Source organism: Pseudoliparis swirei, chromosome 22, assembly GCF_029220125.1.
Source record: "Pseudoliparis swirei isolate HS2019 ecotype Mariana Trench chromosome 22, NWPU_hadal_v1, whole genome shotgun sequence".
Lineage (NCBI taxonomy): Eukaryota > Metazoa > Chordata > Actinopteri > Perciformes > Liparidae > Pseudoliparis > Pseudoliparis swirei.
The window spans coordinates 1864512-1888773 of NC_079409.1; the positions used below are offsets into that span (position 1 = coordinate 1864512).

Here is a 24262-nt window from a genome sequence, read left to right on the forward strand (position 1 = left end):
TTAAAGTTAATTTATTTTATAATATTCGGCCGCAAGCACATTTTCTATTTTCACTCTACAGTGAGTCGTAAAATATATATTATGTAGTAGGCCTAAAGCAGTAGCAAAAATGTTGATTATTGCATCATATTAATATCATAAGAAACTATTCTTTATAAGATGCCCATTTATATCTAAAAATGAACAAGTGAATGTTCTTTTGTTCTTTGTTTTCAGGCTGTAGAAAATTCTCTTAAAATTATATTTAGTACGTTTCAAAATAATAAGTTTTGAAAACGGACACGGAATAAAAATGTTAAAAAGTCACAGGGGAAAGAAACTGGAAATGTTACTTAATAAATACAGGTTTCTGTTTACATATATAGTGACACAATTATCTGTTATTATTTTATTGGTGCAAAGTGGGCAGTAAACAAAACAGTGAAATGCAAAGGAATATAGAAAACAAGAATACTCTCTCTCGCTCTCTGGTACTGACAACCCACCCATATCTACAGACCCTGCACCTGTACGCCGCAACATTCGCACCCTCTGCCCCTCCTCCCTGGCCTCCTCCGTCCTATATGCTCTCCCCTCAACTGACTGCTTCTCACTCATGCAGCCTAACTCTGCCACAGACACTCTCCTCTCTTCCCTGTCTTCATCTCTTGATTCTCTTTGTCCTTTTAAGACACGACCGGTTCGGAAATCCTCTCCGGCTCCGTGGTTGTCGGACTCGGTGCGCCGAGAGAGCCACCCTGCGAGCGACGGAAAGAAAATGGCGCAAATCGAATCAAGCGGAAGACTTGCTCTTCTATCAATCTCTTCTCTCCTCCTTCTCTTCCTCTATCTCTGCAGCCAAAAGCTCGTTCTACCTGACCAAAATTCAGTCTTCCTTCTCTAACCCCAAAAACTCTTCTCTATCTTCTCCAACCTCCTTGATCCCCTGGCCCCTCCTCCTTCCACCCTTTTGCCGAGCCACTTTGTCGACTACTTTACAAACAAGATAGACGACATACGCTCCTCCTTTACTAATCCATCTTCTATCACCTCACCAACACTAACTTCTTCATCCCCCTCTCTTTCCTCTTTCAACCCCTTGTCTCCCAATCAAGTTCTTAGCTTGGTGACCTCCGCCCGACCGACCACCTGCGCCCTTGACCCCGTCCCGTCTCCCATTCTCCAGGCTATTGCTCCTGACCTTCTGACCTTCCTCACCCATCTTATTAACAGCTCCCTCTCAACTGGCTGTTTCCCTAACTCTCTGAAGGAGGCGAGAGTCAACCCTCTCCTGAAGAAACCCACGCTCGACCCGTCTGAAGTCAGCAACTACAGACCGGTCTCTCTTATTCCTTTTTTCTGCAAAACTCTGGAGCGAGCTCTCTGGAGCCAAGTGTCCTCCTGTCTCCACAGTAACAACCTTCTTGACCCTCACCAGTCTGGATTCAAGGAGGCCACTCAACAGAGACTGCCCTCCTTGCTGTCTCTGAGCAGCTTCACACTGCTAGAGCAGCCTCTCTCTCCTCTGTCCTTATCCTTCTCGACCTTTCTGCAGCATTTGACACCGTGAACCACCAGATCCTGATCTCTTCTCTTCAGGACCTGGGGATCTCAGGCACTGCACTCGCTCTTTTCTCTTCCTACCTTAAAGACCGCACCTACCGGGTAACTTGGAGAGGATCTGTGTCTGATCCTCTTCCTCTCACTATGGGGTTCCTCAAGGCTCCGTCCTGGGTCCCCTCCTCTTCCTCTCACTATGGGGTTCCTCAAGGCTCCGTCCTGGGTCCCCTCCTCTTCCTCTCACTATGGGGTTCCTCAAGGCTCCGTCCTGGGTCCCCTCCTCTTCCCCTCACTATGGGGTTCCTCAAGGCTCCGTCCTGGGTCCCCTCCTCTTCCTCTCACTATGGGGTTCCTCAAGGCTCCATCCTGGGTCCCCTCCTCTTCCTCTCACTATGGGGTCCTCAAGGCTCCGTCCTGGGTCCCCTCCTCTTCCTCTCACTATGGGGTTCCTCAAGGCTCCGTCCTGGGTCCCTCCTCTTCTCTCACTATGGGGTCCTCAAGGCTCCGTCCTGGGTCCCCTCCTCTTCCTCTCACTATGGGGTCCTCAAGGCTCCGTCCTGGGTCCCCTCCTCTTCCTCTCACTACTGGGGTCCCTCAAGGCTCCGTCCTGGGTCCCCTCCTCTTCCTCTCACTATGGGGTCCCTCAAGGCTCCGTCCTGGGTCCCCTCCTCTTCCTCTCACTACTGGGGTCCCTCAAGGCTCAGTCCTGGGTCCCCTCCTCTTCCTCTCACTATGGGGTCCCTCAAGGCTCAGTCCTGGGTCCCCTCCTCTTCCTCTCACTATGGGGTTCCTCAAGGCTCCGTCCTGGGTCCCCTCCTCTTCTCTCTGTATACAAATTCTCTCGGCTCTGTCATTCGTTCGCATGGCTTCTCCTACCATCGCTATGCCGATGACACCCAACTGATCTTCTCGTTTCCACCGTCCGAAACACGGGTGGCGGCGCGAATCTCTGCCTGTCTGACTGACATCTCTCAGTGGATGTCTGCTCACCATCTGAAAATCAACCCTGACAAGACCGAGCTACTATTCCTTCCAGGGAAAGGCTCCCCCACCCATGACCTGACTACCACCTTCACCAGCTCTGTGTTGGCCCCGCCCCCGACTGCCAGGAACCTCGGGGTGACACCCGACAGTCAACTCTCCCTGATGGCCAACATCACTGTGACAACGTGTTCCTGTAGGTACATGCTGCACAACATCAGGAGAATACGGCCTCTTCTTACTCAGAAGGCGGCGCAGGTTCTGGTCCAGGCTCTGGTCCAGGTTCTGGTCCAGGCTCTGGTCATTTCACGCCTTGACTACTGCAACTCCCTCCTGGCTGGTCTACCTGCTAAGGCCATCCGACCTCTGCAGCTCATCCAGAATGCAGCAGCTCGACTGGTCTTCAGCCTCCGCTCCTCCCCCCACACCACTCCGCTCCTCCGCTCTCTCCACTGGTTACCGGTGGCTGCTCGCATCCGCTTCAAAACACTGGTTCTTGGTACCGTGCTCTGAACGGATCGGGCCCCGTCTACATCCGGGATATGGTCACACCGTACACCCCGGCACGTTCGCTCCGCTCGGCAACAGCCAATCGACTTGTGCCTCCTGCACCTCGAGCTAATCACTCGAAATCCAGACTGTTTGCTGTCCTGGCTCCTCAGTGGTGGAACGAGCTCCCCACTGACATCAGGACACCAGAAAGTCTCTACATCTTCCGTCGGAGACTGAAAACACACCTTTTCCGACTATATCTGGATTAAAACACAGATTTGCACTTCAGTGGCACTTAAATAGCACTTACTTATGGTACTTTTGTAGTTCGACTATGTTGAGGAAATGTTACTTCCTGTATTCTTGTTGTTCTTAGTTTGTACTCTAGGTTGAAATGCACTTATTGTAAGTCGCTTTGGATAAAAGCGTCTGTTAAATGACATGTAATGTAATGTAATGTAATATAGCAACACAAATAATAATAATATAATAACACCAACAATAATGATAATAATAAACCAAACAGTTGAATGCAAAGGAATATAGATCACAGGACTATAGCAAAATAATAATGAAAAAATAAGCACTTAATAAATATATATAAATATATAACAATATAATAAAAAATATTACTATTAAAAATGCTAACCAATGTTAATAATAAAAACAATAATATAATACAAATAACAGTAATAATATTTATAATGATTATTATAATGATTATAATAATAATCAGCAACAAGTGGGCACCTCCACATATCAGTTAATAATAATAATAATAATAATCATAATCATAATATAACGCCACCGATCGGCTGCAGTATTTCTCTACCGGCTGTTTGACAGCAGCCCCACGTGCTCTCTGTGTTTACATTCTGCGGAGGAAGCACGCGCCGTTCGCATCTCGCCCTCCCATTGGTCCGACGTCAAGGAGGCCCCGCCTTTAAGCGGGACTCTCACCCGGAAGAGGCTCCAATGCCGCCTAAAATAAGGCAAAATAACCCTGTTAAGTGAACGTATTATCGCGCGCCACCGTTGCTAGGCGACCTCTTCGCTCGTATGGAGTCGTCAAAGTTTAACCGGAACGACCGGAAAGTGTCCTTTTACTTAAAAATAAGAAAAACCACCCCGCGACCGTCCGTCACGAATGAACGCAAGTGAAGGGGAGCTACACACCCGGTTAACGGGCTCCGTTTAACGGAGAGGGGTGACGTAATCCCGATACGAACACTTCGGCGTCGCTCGTGCGCGTGAACAAGTCTTCATTTAGCGCGTTTCTTGTGGAAAGCGGGGGGACACACTGCGCGCATGCGCAGTGGGCCGACGCGGATATAAGGATTGGCGCCGGCGCCACCACAGCTGATGCATTCATTCTCTGATCCCCGAGGAGGTAAGACCCCCGAGCCGAGACCTCCGATCACTCATACATGTATTCCTGTCGCACTTTAGTACTTTAATCCTCTCTTCGTGTCTCCATCGTGTTATTTTATATTAAATATCTTCTTCTCTCGACGCGCTCCGGCTCCTAAAACCGGACCAGCGAGGAGGCCATATAAAAAAAAAAACTTGAATGTCTATTTAATCCTTCTTAAAACGCGTTTCCTTCCACTATTACGATCTAGTCCGCATTGTTAGTCTCCTCCGTGTTATTCCGGATATGTGTGTAGTGGAAATATTGTGTTTTTAGTGTAAAACAAGTTGTTTGTTTGCTCCTCTAGCTTTAAAAAAAAGAGTCTTTCTCCCCCTTTCCGCCTCATGGTGGTCTCGCTTTACCCTCCTTAATAAGCTCTTCTAAAGGTTCTCGTTCTGGTCCAGTGTTCCCAAGACTTTAATCCAGTAGTTCGCCGTGTTTAAAGTGGTTTATTCGAGGTTTCCCCCCCAAAAGCCGCCGACTCGGATCCTCCCGCTCCGGAGCTGCGGAAATTGGCGCGTCTTTGAGTTTCGATCCCGCTAAATAAAGTCCATATTTGTGCGTTTTCCCGCATTAAAATCCCACCGATGTTTCCCCCACACGTCCCCTTCGGTACCGGAGGCGATGCTTTTGGGTTTAAACGAAGCAGTTTGGACTTTTGTTTGTTTGCAATCGAGTGAAAGCAGCGGGCCCCCTCCACGGAGAACCCACTAGCTGAAACCCGCGGGCCCTGGTGACACGACTGTTCCACGGTTATAACGATTATATCTATTATAATAACGGGTCATAACATCATGATCACCATCGACCTCCCGCGTGAGCTCCAGCTCGGTAGAACCACCGGTACCGGGCGTGAGGAGCTCCTGGTCTCCTGGCTGCTCACTAGCTACCATGAGCTAACGTTGGATCCCATGTGATGGTTCTGGTCCACAGTGGAGGCCCCTGTGGGCTCCATCATCCACATGTGATGGTTCTGGTCCACAGTGGAGGCCCCTGTGGGCTCCATGATCCACATGTGACGGTTCTGGTCCACTTTAGATGTCCTTCTCAGGTCCAGGATCCACATGGGCTCTTAGTAACTGGTTCTGTCTCATGACCTCACACACACCGGTGACCCCCAACATGTAGGCTGGTGGGTTTATGGGCCCCCCAGTGGCCCCAGGACTGTCCAGAATCCAGCTGGGTCTTCATACCAGTGTTATAGTGTTTATTTAAGCTTCTGAGGTGGTTTTAGGAGATTTTTATGAATATATATATAAGCTGCTCTATAATATCTGATTAGAACTTTTCTTCTATTTCTCTGTTTCAGAGCCATACCTTCACTCGACATGATGTCCAGACGCAGGTGAGCACAAGGAGAAAGCCCCTCTTAGTCGTTTTAATTCGTCACATTGTTTTCTGATACCCGTTGAAGGAGCTTTCCTCGGGCCAACGGCCCGCTCAATTAAATGACTTTCAAATGGCCGTGAAGCTGATGTATTGATCCCACATTGCAGCGGTCGCATCACTTTGCAAACCAGAGATTCCAACGCACTGGAGCCGACGGCCAGAGCCCCGCTGAAGAGGAGGAAACCAGAGGTGTGTGTGGCTTTATTCCAGGTGCTTAATAATAATAATATTCCTATGCATCTGTAAGTCCTGGAATCAACTCACCGGTACGTGTTCCTCCCTCCAGCCCTCAAAGAAGAAGCTGCAACCTGCTGCCAAGAAACAGAGCTACGAAATACAGGTCAGTGAGTGAGTGAGTGTGAGTGATAAGACTGACGTGTGACTCGTGTATTATCTGTGTCCCTCTGTTTAAACTCTACTTTCCTGAGCGTCTGTTGGCTAGTTTCCCCTCTTTTCAATGTTGAGCGTCCATTTTGTTATTCTCCTGATTTACATATAAAATACTTTGTTTGTTTCTTCCGTTTCTTGTTATCTGCGTCCCGTTTTCTCCTCCATGTGAGATCAACAGCTTGACTGAAGCAGCTCAAACTGGCTGCGTGGAGTTTATTGTAATAAATGTAATCTGTGTGATAGTCAGGCGCCTGTAGTGTCTACTTTCCACCACAAGAGGCGCCAGTTAGCCTGTTTTTAAACACGGTTATAAGCAGCAACACTTTGACTTCTCCCTCATTTAATGAACTTTATGTCCTATAAATACATCTAAACGGTAATAAAGACATTCATGGATACAGTGACAACGTGTTGTGATCATTGGTTTTATATTTAGTTACGGTTGCAATAGTTCATGGAGGTTTGTGACTGGTTGAATATTTATTGTGTTTTTTGTGCGTGTTCTCCAGCCGTGTTGGTCGGAGGACGGCGTGAGTCCGTGCGTCCTCATCGAAACGCCCCACAAGGAGCTGGAGCCTGCAGACCCGGCCGGCTTCAAGCAGTACCGGTTCCAGAACCTCTTCATCAAGGTCTCCCCCATCCCCCGCCTCAGGTGTGTGTGTGTGTCTCAGGTCAGTCTAGTGTGTGTGTATCTCAGGTCAGTGTGTGTATATCTAAGGTCAGTGTGTGTGTGTCTCAGGTCAGTGTGTGTGTCTATCTAAGGTCAGTGTGTGTATATCTAAGGTCAGTGTGTGTGTCTATCTAAGGTCAGTGTGTGTGTGTGTCTCAGGTCAGTGTGTGTATATCTAAGGTCAGTGTGTGTGTGTGTGTGTGTCTCAGGTCAGTGTGTGTATATCTAAGGTCAGTGTGTGTGTGTGTGCGTCTCAGGTCAGTGTGTGTATATCTAAGGTCAGTGTGTGTGTGTGTGTGTGTCTCAGGTCAGTGTGTGTGTGTGTGTGTGTCTCAGGTCAGTGTGTGTGTGTGTGTGTGTGTGTCTCAGGTCAGTGTGTGTATATCTAAGGTCAGTGTGTGTGTGTGTGTGTGTGTCTCAGGTCAGTGTGTGTATATCTAAGGTCAGTGTGTGTGTGTGTGTGTCTCAGGTCAGTGTGTGTATATCTAAGGTCAGTGTGTGTGTGTGTCTCAGGTCAGTGTGTGTATATCTAAGGTCAGTGTGTGTGTGTCTCAGGTCAGTGTGTGTATATCTAAGGTCAGTGTGTGTGTCTCAGGTCAGTGTGTGTATATCTAAGGTCAGTGTGTGTGTCTCAGGTCAGTGTGTGTATATCTAAGGTCAGTGGGTGTGTGTCTCAGGTCAGTCTAGTGTGTGTGTCTCGTGTGTGTGTGTCTCAGGTGTGTGTATATCTAAGGTCTGTGTGTGTGTCTCAGGTCAGTGTGTGTTTCTCTGGTCTGTGTGTGATGAATCTAAATATTAAAAATAAACATAAAATGTTCTAGTTTTATTGTAAAAAATGGGTTATATTAGTTGTTGGTCATGTGAAACCAAGATGGCTGCCTCCTAACCCCCCCCCCCCAGCTGGGCGAGCTCTGACGACGTGTGGATCAAGATGCTCAACAAGGAGCTGAAGTACGTCCACGACCAGAGTTACCTGCAGCGCCACCCCAAGCTGCAGCCCAAGATGAGGGCCATCCTGCTGGACTGGCTGCTGGAGGTGAGCCCCGCCCTCTGTGGCCCCGCCCCCTGTAGCCCCGCCCCCTGTGGCCCGTGCTGACCTGTGTGTGTCAGGTGTGCGAGGTGTACTCGCTCCACCGGCAGACGGCCTACCTGGCTCAGGACTTCTTCGACCGCTTCATGCTGACGCAGGAGAACGTCAACAAGGACTACCTGCAGCTCATCGGCATCTCGGCGCTCTTCATTGCCGCTAAGATAGAGGTGAGCCCCCTCCTCTTCCTCTTCTTCTCGCTCATGTGATCTCATGTTCTAATCACACCTCAAGTTCTTCTCCTTCGCCTCCATAACAGTGTTCCTTCTCCTCCTCCAGGAGATCTACCCTCCTAAGATCACAGACTTTGCGTACGTCACAGACGGAGCGTGTGACATCTGGGACATCCAGCGCACCGAGCTCCACATCCTGAAGGTAACAAAACAACAATGATAAACAACACCAGTGTAACGGAGGTATTGATGTGTTGTTGTTGTTGTTGTTGTGGTCAGGCGCTGAACTGGAGCCTCTGCCCCGAGACGGCCATCTCGTGGCTGAAGCTGTACGCCCAGGTGGACGCGCAGACGGACCCCGACAACTTCCTGGTGCCTCAGTTCTCCCAGGAGACGTACATCCAGATCACTCAGGTAGGCTCACCTGAGGGCTAATGGGGGGGGGGCAGAGGGAGACCGTGGTGCTGACCTTTGGCCTCTGTCTGCAGCTGCTGGACCTGTGCATGCTGGACATCAACGCTTTGGACTTCAACTACAGCGTCCTGGCGGCGGCCGCCTTCTGCCACTTCTCCTCCTTCCACGTGGTGCACAAGGTCTCCGGTGAGTCGACACACAAACACACACACACACACATATATATATATATTAGGGCTGTCAATCGACTCAAAAAAAGTAACTAATTAATCGCACATTTTGAAATTCATTAATCGCGATTAAAAGTTTGTTTCTTCTTTTTAAAGACCAAACTTCACACAGAGCTGTGTTTTCAAAGAGGCTCCTACCTATAAAGTGCCAGCTAAATGAGCCTCACCTGGGGTGACCGGGCCTTCTCGGTAGCTGCACCCCCCCCCCCCCCCCCCTCTGGAACGCTCCCCCCATCCACATCCGTCAGGCTCCCACCCTACCATTATTTAAGCAAGCCCTCAAAACACACCTCTTCCAAATTGCTTTCACCTGCTAATCCCTGACCCTGATGCGACTCACACAGCTTCCCCAGTTTGTTTTCCTTTCTTTACGTTACTGTTCCTGTTTGTTCGTCTTGTCTGCTATCTTTTTGTTTGTTCTGTCTGTCTCTTGTTCCCTGTAAAGCGTCTTTGGGTATTCAGAAAAGCACTATAGAAGTCTGAATTATTATTACCTGTGAGGTGGGAGGTCCTTTGTGATTTACTGAGTGTTCATTGGTTGTTTTTTTCGCAAAATGTTGACAGACAAATGGATTGACCAATCACGTTGAAGGTTTCGTGTGTCGAGTTCTTTCCGCGCCGCGTCCCCCGACACGTCGCCCTCCGTTCCTCTGTGTCTCAGAGGGGGAGACGGGAGGAAGGAGGAGCAGGAGGAAACACGACTGATTCATCCACGAGTTAAACTGATTTATGCTCCTTATTTTCGCGGAGAAATAATTGTTTTAAAAACGGAAACAGTGTCAAACCGTACTGCCGCGGTTTGACACTCAGAGGAGTGTAAAAACTTCAACGAACACCGGAAGTAAACAAAGTTGCGGTAAAATATTTTAGTGCGTAAACGCGGCCAAATTAATCGCATAGATTAACGCGTGAGCGCTGACAGCCCTAATATATATATTAGGGCTGGGCAACGATTAAAATTTTTAATCGCGATTAATCGCATGATTTCCCTGATTAATCACGATTAATCGTGATTAATCGCATTTGTATACGCGAAATCCAATAATTCATTCAAAAGTAGTGTATAGCGCACTTCTATTTGAAATGTTCTGCCATATGAATGAAAGTGCCATAACATGTGTTGTCCCTGTTAGAGTGAGACACCAGAAAACACTTTCATTGCAGTTTGTCAATTCCTAGAACTTGACACTTATTTTAAATGTTCTGCCATATGAACTAAAGTGCCATAAAATCTGTCAGGACATTGTCAAATGCACTGTTATGCAGAGACACTGTGACAGAGCGCTGGAGACTGAAGCAGGGTCATGATCAAAGGCAGTCGTCTCGCAGCAGCGATCATCTCTGGTGCTCTATCTGCTCAGTGTGGTGACTTTATCTGACACATTCCACTGCTGTGCAACTTCAGTAAAGTGTCCCGCGCACGTTTCAGCATCATGTGTCTCCTCTGTGTTCATCAGTCAGGGCGTGTGAATGCAGCGCCCACTTCTCATCAATATAATGCACAGTCACTCCGAGGTCATTGTGGTTACAGAGTGATGTCCAGTAGGGTGACCAGATTTGAGTTTGTGAAAAAGAGGACACTTCGTCTCGGGGGGGGGGGTGCTGAGATTAAACATCTCTTATTTCTAGACTGAAATAATATCGGCATTATAATTATTATAACTATGATGATTTTTTAGTTGCCTATTTAGTGGAGCCCCTCAGGACTTGGTGCCCTCCGCACAGCGCGTAGTGCGCTATGGGAGCGGCGGCGCTGGGAGGAGTTTACAGCACAAACAACAATGAACTAGTGGAGGCGGCGAGGTGCTCCGTGTTGCCAGGTTGGAGACGGTGAAGTATCGTACCAAAGGCTCAACATGGTTGTATTTGGAGGATAATTATCGTGTATCTGGCAACCCTGAGATCGGTCGACCAATGACTGTCCTCTATACTGGGAGATACCATTTCCACAACTTATGAAAACCCAGAGAAATACAAATATCCGACGAAGCAAAATCCCGACGTTTTTGGAATCCCTGCTGGACGCATTCTTTAGGGCTCAGAAGCAGGACATGTCCGGGGAAAGAGGACGTCTGGTCCCCCGATGTCCAGTCGTCCCCATGAGAGCAACAGCACGTTGTGAAGCTGTCGCTTTGCAGTCCTCTCCTTTCATCCAGCTCGTGTATTCTCCGTGTGACGCGTGTCTCGAGGGCGTTTCATACCTGCCGTCATTTGTTGAGATTCTCCATGTTTGTTAAACCGCGAATGACTTTCTTTTCGGGTTCCGCAGCAATCAGTAGCAGACTTTTACAAAATAAAAGCCTGTGAGCAACACACTTTTACAATAATAAAATAAATAATAAAACCTGCGTTAACACGCGATAAAATAATTGTCGGCATTAATTCATTGATGCGTTAACGCAAGATTAACGCGTGAGCGCTGACAGCCCTAATATATATATGAACACAGTGATGCATTCAAGGCCCGTCTGACAGCTGCCTCTCTGTCCCCCTCAGGCCTGACGTGGGAGGGCGTGTCCCCGTGCGTCCGCTGGATGAGCCCCTTCATGGAGGAGCTCCGCCTCCACGCCCCCCCGCAGCTCAAGAGCTTCCCCAAAGTGAGAGCCGACGCCCGGCACAACATCCAGACACACGTGTCCTACCTGGAGCTGCTGGTGAGCGAAGCACACGCACCCACAGCCAATGAGAGGAGGCCGTTTCATCCCGTCATGCTCAAACCACTATTTAAACATGACGGCCAGGAATGAAACTTAAACGCGTCTAACGTTCCTTTACAGGGAGGTAAATGTTTAACTGTAAAGGTTTAGATATTATATCACCGAAGAGCAAAATATATATATATAGATATAATTCAGTGTCTAATATGGAGAAAATAATTTGAAAACTGTTTGTAAATGTGTATATATTTTAAATGTAACTCCACATTTAGTGAAAACTGAATTGTCACTAACACAAATATTTATGTTCTCCAGACTAATTTTTCAGGTTTAAAAAAAAAAAAATGGATATATATATATTTTTTTATTTGTTTAAAATAAAATTTCAGTTTCTTGATATGGAGAAAAGAAATTTTAAAAAGTTGGTCCTTTAAAATAAATATTTTATATTATTGTACGTGGCAATTTTCCTCAATTTGGTGAAAACTGAATTTGTCACAAATATTTTTTTGTATAGTATTGACATATTTTAAGCGTCAACTTTGGTTTTCACCACTGAACTAGAGCCTGAACGCATCATGAGAACATTATAATTTTCCTTCAGCCAGTCATGTTCACTGAGCAGAGCCTGAATGCATCATGAGACTGAGATGTTATTATTTACCTTCAGTACTCATGTTCACTGAGCAGAGCCTGAACGCATCATGAGAACATTATCATTTACCTTCAGCCAGTTCTCATGTTCACTGAGCAGAGCCTGAACGCACCCTTGTGTAGCTGAGCCGTTAGCGATGTGGTTAACGTTACGGTCTCTCCTCTTGTTGATCTAACCACTGATTGGTCGGTCTCTGATCATGTGACTTGTTCCCCCCCTTCAGACTAAGTGTCAGGACCGTCAGCTCGACAGCCTCGACCGCCAGCTGTCACCCGTCGCGTTCGGGACCATCCTGACTCCGCCCAGCAGCACGGAGAAACCGGCCAATCACTGAGCGGCTACCTCTCGGACCGCGTCGCCAAATGTCATGTAGCACGTTTTTATTTATTTTTCGGGAAACACTAAATCAGGAACCCGTTCCTGTCGTTTTAATTCTTTTAAAACACATTTACAGACTTGCGTATTTAGATGTTCCTCTTGGCGGCAGCAGAGTCGACCGGTTGTGTTGCTGCTTCTTCTTTCTAATTTAATTCCGTCTTGAGAAGAAGCCGAACATTTCACGCCTTTCTATTTTATAATTTTATTTTAATTTCTCGTCTATCCGATTCTCGGTTTTAATCCACTCAAAGTTTAAACTTCAAGTTTAATTCTCCTCTCGGTTAAATCCCCATTTAAAATGTGTGTGACCAGCAGGTCAGTGTTTGAACATCCAGAAACCTGCAGGAGTGCTTGAACGCACCCCGACCCCCCCCCCCCCCCCTTTTTATTCTTTTATTTTTTTAATCTTTATTGTAGTTGCAACCTTGTTGCACATTGTTGTTACATTCCTGGGAAACTTGACATAAATGTAAGTGCTTGTATTTATTGATAAGCCTTCGTGTGTACAAACTAAACGTGAGTGTGTACACACAAGTCTTCCAGTGATGAATGAGCTCCGTTTGATTGCTGCCGAATGCAAAAGCTATTCATGATTTTTGCTCGTGAATATTCCTTTTGCTCGCGAGGCGTTGAACACGTCCGAGTGCCTTTGAGATTAACTGCTCGGCTCCTCGGCAGTGAACCAACAACCAGATGTCAACGAATGTAAAGTCTTTGTAAATAGAGCGATTCAGAAATGTGTAATTTCTTTTATATTGGAATGTTTTAAATGAAGTCCGATGACACTTTGAGGTGTGAAGATTCCTGTGAGACTGAATAAAGAGGTACAAATACATCACTGGTGCTTTATATGACTATCATGTTTTCATTTAAATTATTCAAACTTTTAATTCAGTTTTTCAGACTTATCACTTCAAACAACATGACTTTAAAAAAAAAAAATTCTTTCTTGAGACTGAACTAACTTAGGTGCTATAATATAATAAACCATTGTGTGTGTATAGCATGTTAAACATAATAAGTGTTCTCTAAAGGACACAGGAGTCAGCAGCTGACTTGATGACATCATTGCCTCATCTGCAGTTGCTCAAGAGTTTACTACAATTATTTGACAAGTATTGTTTACAGTCAAATAAAATGACAACCCTGCTTGTTTTTATTTTCCATTAAAATATACATTTACAATTATTTTTCACTGACATTTAAAAAAAGAAATTAAAATATACAAACCATATATATTTTTTATTTATATAGATATATAATTGCAAACTTCAATCAAAAGTTAAAAGACACTGGTATAGTTCAACATGTAATAATTCTTGTTCTTAGTTTGTACTCTAGGTTGAAATGCGCTATTGTAAGTCGCTTTGGATAAAAGCGTCTGCTAAATGACATGTAATGTAATTAAATAATAAAAAATAGATGTTAAAACATCCTCACATTACATCCCGTGAATCAACTACAGGAGGATTTAGAAAACGTAAACTTTCTGTGAGTTTTTCTCATCCACCATTGTTCCTTGTCGCTGGTGTGCAATGCATTCTGCGACCGGTCTTCCTCTATAAAATGGGAGGAAGCAAGTCTCATCCGGGCATTTGGACATTGGCGACGAGACGAAGACGGAACTGGGCCACAGGGCGCGAGTCGCAGTGACTATAGCGACTACACGGTGGCTGTGTCTACTGCCGGACACTTTACGAAGGACACTGCACTACAGAGCCCAGTGCTCGAAGTGCTCAAGTGTCCGGTAGTAGACACAGTCGGTGTGTTTCATCACCCACGATGCCCACGTGACCCTGTCCGAGAGACTCTGTTGTTCCGCTTCAGTAGAAACGTCCGGATTGTCTCCTCGTGTCCTGCGGAGCTCATGACGTCAGCGAGCCAGCAGGAGCTACGCGGAGCCGAGCGGAGCCGAGCGACACCGAGCGGAGCCGAGTGAGCGGCGCGTGTTTACCGGAGCTGTCTGGAGGAAACGTTTCTGAGCTCGTGAACATGTCTAAAGTCAGGTTTGAACTCTCTGAATAATGATGACGTTCATGTCAGTGATTCAAAATGTAGTTCTGGAGAGAAACTATTAAGCTGCTCTGAATGTGGCAAAAGATGTCCTTGTCAGTCGGCTTTGAAGAGACATGAGAATCCACACAGGAGAGAGACCGTTCAGCTGCTCCGGCTGTCAGAAAGCTTTTACATGGAGAGGTCATTAAAAGAATCACATGTTAATTCACACGGGAGGGAAACCGTTCAGCTGCTCCGAGTGTAACACGTCTTCTAATAGGAGGGGAGCTTTAACCCTGTAAGACCCCTCGTTGTAATATTACAACGTCACTTTTATCTCTCTAAAAAACACATTTGCAAAAACGTTTTTTGGGGAAAGACCATATTTACATCGTCAATGGGTCCTATTTTCTTGCCTTGCAATGCCATTGGATTGTAAATGTGTATATAGGTGTGGCCATAAGGCAAACTTTCCCGGAAGCACATCTCCTTGTTTCATTCAACTGGTTATATCAACATTGAAGTAAGTAAATTCCATGAAATAATTTTTTTGCTGATTGTTAGAATATGTAGTTCATGTAAATACTAAGTTATTGTGGAATTAATGCATCACATTAGATTTTCAGCTTGTTATGTCATTGTTGTAATTTTACAACGTTGGGTGAAAATGGTAGCTAAAATAGCAGGTGCACCTTGCACACTACATGGAGACATTCCACTTCTCGGATGTTCAGATACAGGATAAATATAATGTATTTGATGATTCACACTTTACAAAAGGGTTATTTGTTTTAATTTTAAGGTTAGACCATATTTGAATAATTCTAAATGGGTTAGGGTAACCCAAACCCTATGTTATTTCTATGTTCGCAGTGAGATAGTCAACTGTTTTTTAAATCTGGACTTTGTTGGTTTGCCCAAATATCTCCTTGCCAGATAATGTGTGTAGAATGCTTTGGAGGATGGTTGTTCAGGGACAAGTGTAAATGTTTTGCAATGTGGGAGTTGCATGTATTTTGCATTGTTCAGGGAGAGGTGTAAATGTTCTGGAATATGGTGGTTGCATTTATAATGCATTGTTCAGGGAGAGGTGTAAATGTTTTGGAATGTGGGGGTTGCATTTATAATGCATTGTTCAGGGAGAGGTGTAAATGTTCTGGAATATGGTGGTTGCATTTATAATGCATTGTTCAGGGAGAGGTGTAAATGTTCTGGAATATGGGGATGTAAGAGTTCTGGGGGGGTTGTATTTTCCTTGTGTAAATGTAAGTAGAGAGCACATTAGGCTAGCCAGACAGTATTGTGTGCCATCAGTGGAGTGTATTGCCTGAATAGGATTAATTTGCATTGGAATTAGTTATACTTGAACATTCTCTAACTATTGTTTCCATTTCAGAATGCCACCAGCAAGGAGAGCAAATGCTGAAATTCTGCTACCAACTAGGCCCAACGTTGCAATATTACAACGTTTCCCTAAAAACTTACAAAAACATTTTTTTAAAATGAATCCTTCATTATCTGCATCAGAAGACTCTTACAACATCATCTGACTTTAAAAAAAAATGATTTAGATATTATTTCTATGCTTGGGTCTTACAGGGTTAAAGAGACACATGTTGACTCACACAGGAGAGAAACCCTTCAGCTGCTCGCAGTGTGACACAACTTTTACACAGAGAAACCATTTAAATCAGGAGTACTCAACTTCGGAGGCCAAGAGGGCCACATTTAAACAACAACAGGTGCAAAGGGCCACAAATTATTATTAACATATATTTGTACCATTTTATTCACTGTATTTACTACTGCTGTTTAATATGCTGTCTTGCTAGTCATTTTTAATGCATTCCAAAGCATCATGGAATATTTAACAAATATTCTCAATTTCAGCAACAAATGTAGTGAAGCGACTGCGTTTCCAAGGATGACAAGTGTTGGTCAAGCTGATGTTTTATTAACACTGGAGTGAATAGCTTTGCATTGATGACATTGATAAAGTTTGCAATTGCTACTTTTCCTAGTGAGACCTCTGAGTCTGCATTTCACAAATATTAATAACAATAACAATATAACAAACAACTGTTTACTTATTCCTAGTGAGAGCTCTGAGTCTGCATTCTTTTCACAAGTCCTTTCAGATCTGGTTGTTGCTCAGTTGTAGCTGCTCTGAGATAGTCTGCCAAATGTCTGTCAGTTAGACGGGAACGCTGCTTTGATTTTATTATTCCCATGGCAGAGAAGGAGCTTTCACACACATAAGTAGATCCAAAGCAGGTCAGGATTTTCTGAGCACACAGAATTAATGCAGGATATCCAGAATGTGTCAATGCTCTCCTCCTTGTGTCTTTCTTTGAGGATGTTGTTGTGCTGCAGCTCTATGAGTTGTTCCTCAAACGCAGCCCTTTCGACTCCAAATTGCCCAGATGTGACGGAGACTGAAGTAGCCTGTACGTCACAAGCAAAGGGATTCTCTGTGAATGCCAGCACGGGTTCCAAGGATTTAACGTCCGTGAACCGGGAGGAAAACTCCTCTTTCAATTCCATGAGGTAGGCGCAGTAAGGGGTGGGTGAAAATGAACCTGGTTGTGACACTTGGGCCTGTAGAACAGGAAAGTGTGTGACATTTCCTACCTCAAGCTGCTGCGCAAACAGGCTCAGTTTGGTTTCAAATGCAGCCACATCATTCATCATCATCGGCAGAACCTTTTGTTTTCCTCGAAGCTTAAGATTGAGTGAATTCAAGTGACGCGTTATATCAGTCAGAAAAGCGGTGTTGTGCATGAATGTGTCATCTTCCAGGCGGCCAGTAAATCACGTCGGCCCCTCTCTTCCAAAAATATGCGCACAGCTGGTAGCAGCTCCATGAAGCGATCGAGGACCTCTCCGCGACGAAGCCACCTGACCTCCGCATGCATCGCCAAGTCAGTGTGTGCACTTTCAAACTCTTGGACCGAGGAACGGAACTGTCTGTGTTTCAATGCGTGTGCAAGAATAAAATGGACTGTTGGTGTCACAGAGTCCATTGTCACTTTGAGCTCTCCACCTCTCAGCTTGCTGCACAATTGCTCTTGATGCAAAATGCAGTGATATGAGAAGAAGTCCGGCGTTTCAGGATCTTTTCTGAGCAAAGCAATGAATCCTTTCTCCTTTCCTACCATGGAAGGAGCCCCATCAGTAGTCAGAGAAACCAGCTTTTTTTAAGTTGATGTTTTTGCCTGGTCCGTGAAAAAAGCTCATCATTGCAGAATAAATATCCTCTCCCCGTGTTTGCCCTGTTAGCGGTAGCAAAGCCAGCATTTCCTCGGCAAATGTGTCCCCTTTGAGAAAGCGCACCCAGACTATAAACTGCGCGATGTCTGTGCGGTCGGTGGATTCATCGAATGCTAGACTAAAGTACTCGGCACTTTCAATGTCTTTTAGCAACTTTGATAAAAGATCATCTGAAATGACTTCCACTCTCCTGGTCACGGTAGAATCAGACAACTGCAGCTTTGAGATTTGTCTGATGATGTCATCCTTGTTGTTAAATTCCGAAAACAGTGATTCCGCACAGTCCGCATATGTATTTTTAAGAAATTCTCCCTCTGTAGCTGGCTTCTTGGCTTTCGCAATATTCCAGGCGATGTTGAGCGAGGCCTCTGTAACGTTGTCGCTGCGGAACATGGATTGCTGGGCTTGAAACCCACTGAGCAACGTTTGTATTTTGTTTCTCCTCAGGTCGCTGCCAGGTGGATCGGCATCTTTAAACTCTGGGTGAAGCTGTTCGTGATGGCGTTGTAAATTCGCTCTCTTTGAGACAGAGATTGTTTTTTGACAGAGGAGACACATTGGTTTCCCGTGTATCTCCGCAAATTCACTTTTCCATGCAGAGTTGAAAACCCTGTTTTCATCATCCACTTTCCTTTTCTTTGTCGCCATCATTAATTAAGGTGCAAAATATTTTAACAGATGAGCTGGCGCGATAAAAAGGCGGGAACTTAAATTAAAGGCGCACTACCTAATTTTCACACGATTTTGGTTGGCTAATTATAATTATTATGCATTTATAACCAGGCATGTCGGGGGCCACAAAATAAGCGTTGAGTAAGTCTGATTTAAATAATCACATGGTGACTCACACAGGAGAGAAACCCTTCAGCTGCTCACAGTGTGACGCATCTTTTGCATAGAAGGGAACTTTAAATTGTCACATGACGATGCACACAGGAGAGAAACCCTTCAGCTGCCATGAGTGTAACACATCTTTTACACGGAGATGGCATTTAAAAAGACACATATTTTATAGCTGCAAACCTGTCAATCTTCAGCCAGATTCGCCGTTTTGAAGTTGCGGCCATTTTGTATAAAATGGAAATGTACATATGTTGTTGTTGTTATTGTTAGGGCCCGAGCACCGACGTGGTCGGAGCGGAGGACCTATTCTCAAAATGTGTGTTTACTAAAAGGTAAGGGCTAGGTATGAAACCTCAATCCCGTGCCAGGAAGCTGCCATCCAGGGTATTGACCACTAGGGGGACTTCTAGCGTCTCCACGGGAATCTGGGCTCTGGCTCCAAAGCCAGAGTCCATGAAGTTGTGTTCTGCTCCGGAGTCTCCCAGAGCAGAGAGGGAGGGAAGCAGGCAGCAGCAGTGCTTTGAGGGCTCAGGTCAGCTCACCAGGAAGGAAACCCTTCGCAGATCCTCCACAACGGTCACGTAATCCATGACATCGGGCCGGTCCATAGCCAACGTCTTCGTGGTCCAGTCCAAAGCTCTTCCCCGTAGGAACGAATGGCCTGGTCCCAGGTAACGGTCTGAGGCTGGAGGTGGAACACCTGCATTGGAACAAGAAGCCCCGCCTCCTCCCCAGCGCGCCGTCGCAGGGATCCGGAGGTGAGAAGAGCTGGTCCTGCACGATAACATCTATTGTTCATCTAGTCACATGACATCTATTGTTCATCTAGTCACATGACATCTATTGTTCATCTAGTCACATGACATCTATTGTTCATCTAGTCACATGACATCTATTGTTCATCTAGTCACATGACATCTATTGTTCATCTGGTCACATGACATCTATTGTTCATCTGGTCACATGACATCTATTGTTCATCTAGTCACATGACATCTATTGTTCATCTGGTCACATGACATCTATTGTTCATCTGGTCACATGACATCTATTGTTCATCTGGTCACATGACATCTATTGTTCATCTGGTCACATGACATCTATTGTTCATCTAGTCACATGACATCTATTGTTCATCTGGTCACATGACATCTATTGTTCATCTGGTCACATGACATCTATTGTTCATCTAGTCACATGACATCTATTGTTCATCTAGTCACATGACATCTATTGTTCATCTGGTCACATGACATCTATTGTTCATCTGGTCACATGACATCTATTGTTCATCAGGTCACATGACATCTATTGTTCATCTGGTCACATGACATCTATTGTTCATCTGGTCACATGACATCTATTGTTCATCTGGTCACATGACATCTATTGTTCATCTAGTCACATGACATCTATTGTTCATCTGGTCACATGACATCTATTGTTCATCTGGTCACATGACATCTATTGTTCATCTGGTCACATGACATCTATTGTTCATCTAGTCACATGACATCTATTGTTCATCTGGTCACATGACATCTATTGTTCATCAGGTCACATGACATCTATTGTTCATCAGGTCACATGACATCTATTGTTCATCTGGTCACATGACATCTATTGTTCATCTAGTCACATGACATCTATTGTTCATCTGGTCACATGACATCTATTGTTCATCTGGTCACATGACATCTATTGTTCATCTAGTCACATGACATATATTGTTCATCTGGTCACATGACATCTATTGTTCATCTAGTCACATGACATCTATTGTTCATCTAGTCACATGACATCTACTGTTCATCTGGTCACATGACATCTACTGTTCATCTGGTCACATGACATCTATTGTTCATCTGGTCACATGACATCTATTGTTCATCTGGTCACATGACATCTATTGTTCATCTGGTCACATGACATCTATTGTTCATCTGGTCACATGACATCTATTGTTCATCTGGTCACATGACATCTATTGATCATCTGGTCACATGACATCTATTGTTCATCAGGTCACATGACATCTATTGTTCATCTGGTCACATGACATCTATTGTTCATCTGGTCACATGACATCTATTGTTCATCTGGTCACATGACATCTATTGTTCATCTGGTCTCATGACATCTATTGTTCATCTGGTCACATGACATCTATTGTTCATCTGGTCACATGACATCTATTGTTCATCTGGTCACATGACATCTATTGTTCATCTGGTCACATGACATCTATTGTTCATCTGGTCACATGACATCTATTGTTCATCTGGTCACATGACATCTATTGTTCATCTGGTCACATGACATCTATTGTTCATCTAGTCACATGACATCTATTGTTCATCTAGTCACATGACATCTATTGTTCATCTGGTCACATGACATCTATTGTTCATCTGGTCACATGACATCTATTGTTCATCTAGTCACATGACATCTATTGTTCATCTAGTCACATGACATCTATTGTTCATCTGGTCACATGACATCTATTGTTCATCTGGTCACATGACATCTATTGTTCATCTGGTCACATGACATCTATTGTTCATCAGGTCACATGACATCTATTGTTCATCTGGTCACATGACATCTATTGTTCATCTGGTCACATGACATCTATTGTTCATCTGGTCACATGACATCTATTGTTCATCTGGTCACATGACATCTATTGTTCATCTGGTCACATGACATCTATTGTTCATCTGGTCACATGACATCTATTGTTCATCTAGTCACATGACATCTATTGTTCATCTAGTCACATGACATCTATTGTTCATCTGGTCACATGACATCTATTGTTCATCTGGTCACATGACATCTATTGTTCATCTGGTCACATGACATCTATTGTTCATCTGGTCACATGACATCTATTGTTCATCTGGTCACATGACATCTATTGTTCATCTGGTCACATGACATCTATTGTTCATCTGGTCACATGACATCTATTGTTCATCTAGTCACATGACATCTATTGTTCATCTGGTCACATGACATCTATTGTTCATCTGGTCACATGACATCTATTGTTCATCTGGTCACATGACATCTATTGTTCATCAGGTCACATGACATCTATTGTTCATCAGGTCACATGACATCTATTGTTCATCTGGTCACATGACATCTATTGTTCATCTGGTCACATGACATCTATTGTTCATCTGGTCACATGACATCTATTGTTCATCTGGTCACATGACATCTATTGTTCATCTGGTCACATGACATCTATTGTTCATCTGGTCACATGACATCTATTGTTCATCTGGTCACATGACATCTATTGTTCATCTGGTCACATGACATCTATTGTTCATCTGGTCACATGACATCTATTGTTCATCTGGTCACATGACATCTATTGTTCATCTGGTCACATGACATCTATTGTTCATCTGGTCACATGACATCTATTGTTCATCTGGTCACATGACATCTATTGTTCATCTGGTCACATGACATCTATTGTTCATCTGGTCACATGACATCTATTGTTCATCTGGTCACATGACATCTATTGTTCATCTGGTCACATGACATCTATTGTTCATCTGGGCACATGACATCTATTGTTCATCTGGTCACATGACATCTATTGTTCATCTGGTCACATGACATCTATTGTTCATCTGGTCACATGACATCTATTGTTCATCTGGTCACATGACATCTATTGTTCATCTGGTCACATGACATCTATTGTTCATCTGGTCACATGACATCTATTGTTCATCTGGTCACATGACATCTATTGTTCATCTGGTCACATGACATCTATTGTTCATCTGGTCACATGACATCTATTGTTCATCTGGTCACATGACATCTATTGTTCATCTGGTCACATGACATCTATTGTTCATCTGGTCACATGACATCTATTGTTCATCTGGTCACATGACATCTATTGTTCATCTGGTCACATGACATCTATTGTTCATCAGGTCACATGACATCTATTGTTCATCTGGTCACATGACATCTATTGTTCATCTGGTCACATGACATCTATTGTTCATCTGGTCACATGACATCTATTGTTCATCTGGTCACATGACATCTATTGTTCATCTGGTCACATGACATCTATTGTTCATCTGGTCACATGACATCTATTGTTCATCTGGTCACATGACATCTATTGTTCATCTGGTCACATGACATCTATTGTTCATCTGGTCACATGACATCTATTGTTCATCTGGTCACATGACATCTATTGTTCATCTGGTCACATGACATCTATTGTTCATCTGGTCACATGACATCTATTGTTCATCTGGTCACATGACATCTATTGTTCATCTGGTCACATGACATCTATTGTTCATCTGGTCACATGACATCTATTGTTCATCTGGTCACATGACATCTATTGTTCATCTGGTCACATGACATCTATTGTTCATCTGGTCACATGACATCTATTGTTCATCTGGTCACATGACATCTATTGTTCATCTGGTCACATGACATCTATTGTTCATCTGGTCACATGACATCTATTGTTCATCTGGTCACATGACATCTATTGTTCATCTGGTCACATGACATCTATTGTTCATCTGGTCACATGACATCTATTGTTCATCTGGTCACATGACATCTATTGTTCATCTGGTCACATGACATCTATTGTTCATCTGGTCACATGACATCTATTGTTCATCTGGTCACATGACATCTATTGTTCATCTGGTCACATGACATCTATTGTTCATCTGGTCACATGACATCTATTGTTCATCTGGTCACATGACATCTATTGTTCATCAGGTCACATGACATCTATTGTTCATCAGGTCACATGACATCTATTGTTCATCAGGTCACATGACATCTATTGTTCACCTGGTCACATGACATCTATTGTTCATCTGGTCACATGACATCTATTGTTCATCTGGTCACATGACATCTATTGTTCATCTAGTCACATGACATCTATTGTTCATCTGGTCACATGACATCTATTGTTCATCTAGTCACATGACATCTATTGTTCATCTAGTCACATGACATATATTGTTCATCTGGTCACATGACATCTATTGTTCATCTAGTCACATGACATCTATTGTTCACCTAGTCACATGACATCTATTGTTCATCAGGTCACATGACATCTATTGTTCACCTGGTCACATGACATCTATTGTTCATCTGGTCACATGACATCTATTGTTCATCTAGTCACATGACATCTATTGTTCACCTGGTCACATGACATCTATTGTTCATCTGGTCACATGACATCTATTGATCATCTAGTCACATGACATCTATTGTTCATCTGGTCACATGACATCTATTGTTCATCTGGTCACATGACATCTATTGTTCATCTGGTCACATGACATCTATTGTTCACCTGGTCACATGACATCTATTGTTCATCTAGTCACATGACATCTATTGTTCATCTAGTCACATGACATCTATTGTTCATCTAGTCACATGACATCTATTGTTCATCTGGTCACATGACATCTATTGTTCATCTGGTCACATGACATCTATTGTTCATCTAGTCACATGACATCTATTGTTCATCTAGTCACATGACATCTATTGTTCACCTGGTCACATGACATCTATTGTTCATCTGGTCACATGACATCTATTGTTCATCTAGTCACATGACATCTATTGTTCATC

At 44.1% G+C, this 24262-nt stretch overlaps 1 protein-coding gene and 1 long non-coding RNA gene across 2 annotated transcripts; both read left to right on the forward strand.

Moving 5' to 3' along the window:
- Window positions 1–4248: 4248 nt before the first annotated feature.
- On the forward strand, window positions 4249–13301 carry ccne2 (cyclin E2). Its single transcript, XM_056405938.1, has 12 exons — window positions 4249–4402; window positions 5733–5768; window positions 5920–6001; window positions 6099–6152; window positions 6712–6854; window positions 7773–7908; window positions 7983–8129; window positions 8239–8334; window positions 8412–8546; window positions 8621–8732; window positions 11273–11430; window positions 12312–13301. The coding sequence occupies exons 2-12, from the start codon at window positions 5752–5754 to the stop codon at window positions 12420–12422; spliced, it is 1191 nt and encodes a 396-aa protein (XP_056261913.1). The 5' UTR covers window positions 4249–4402; window positions 5733–5751; the 3' UTR covers window positions 12423–13301.
- A 1635-nt stretch (window positions 13302–14936) lies between these two features.
- LOC130187991 (uncharacterized) lies at window positions 14937–15955 on the forward strand. The gene is made up of 2 exons (XR_008830538.1): window positions 14937–14984; window positions 15858–15955. It is a non-coding gene; the product is annotated as an uncharacterized LOC130187991 (long non-coding RNA).
- The last annotated feature ends 8307 nt before the right edge of the window (window positions 15956–24262 follow it).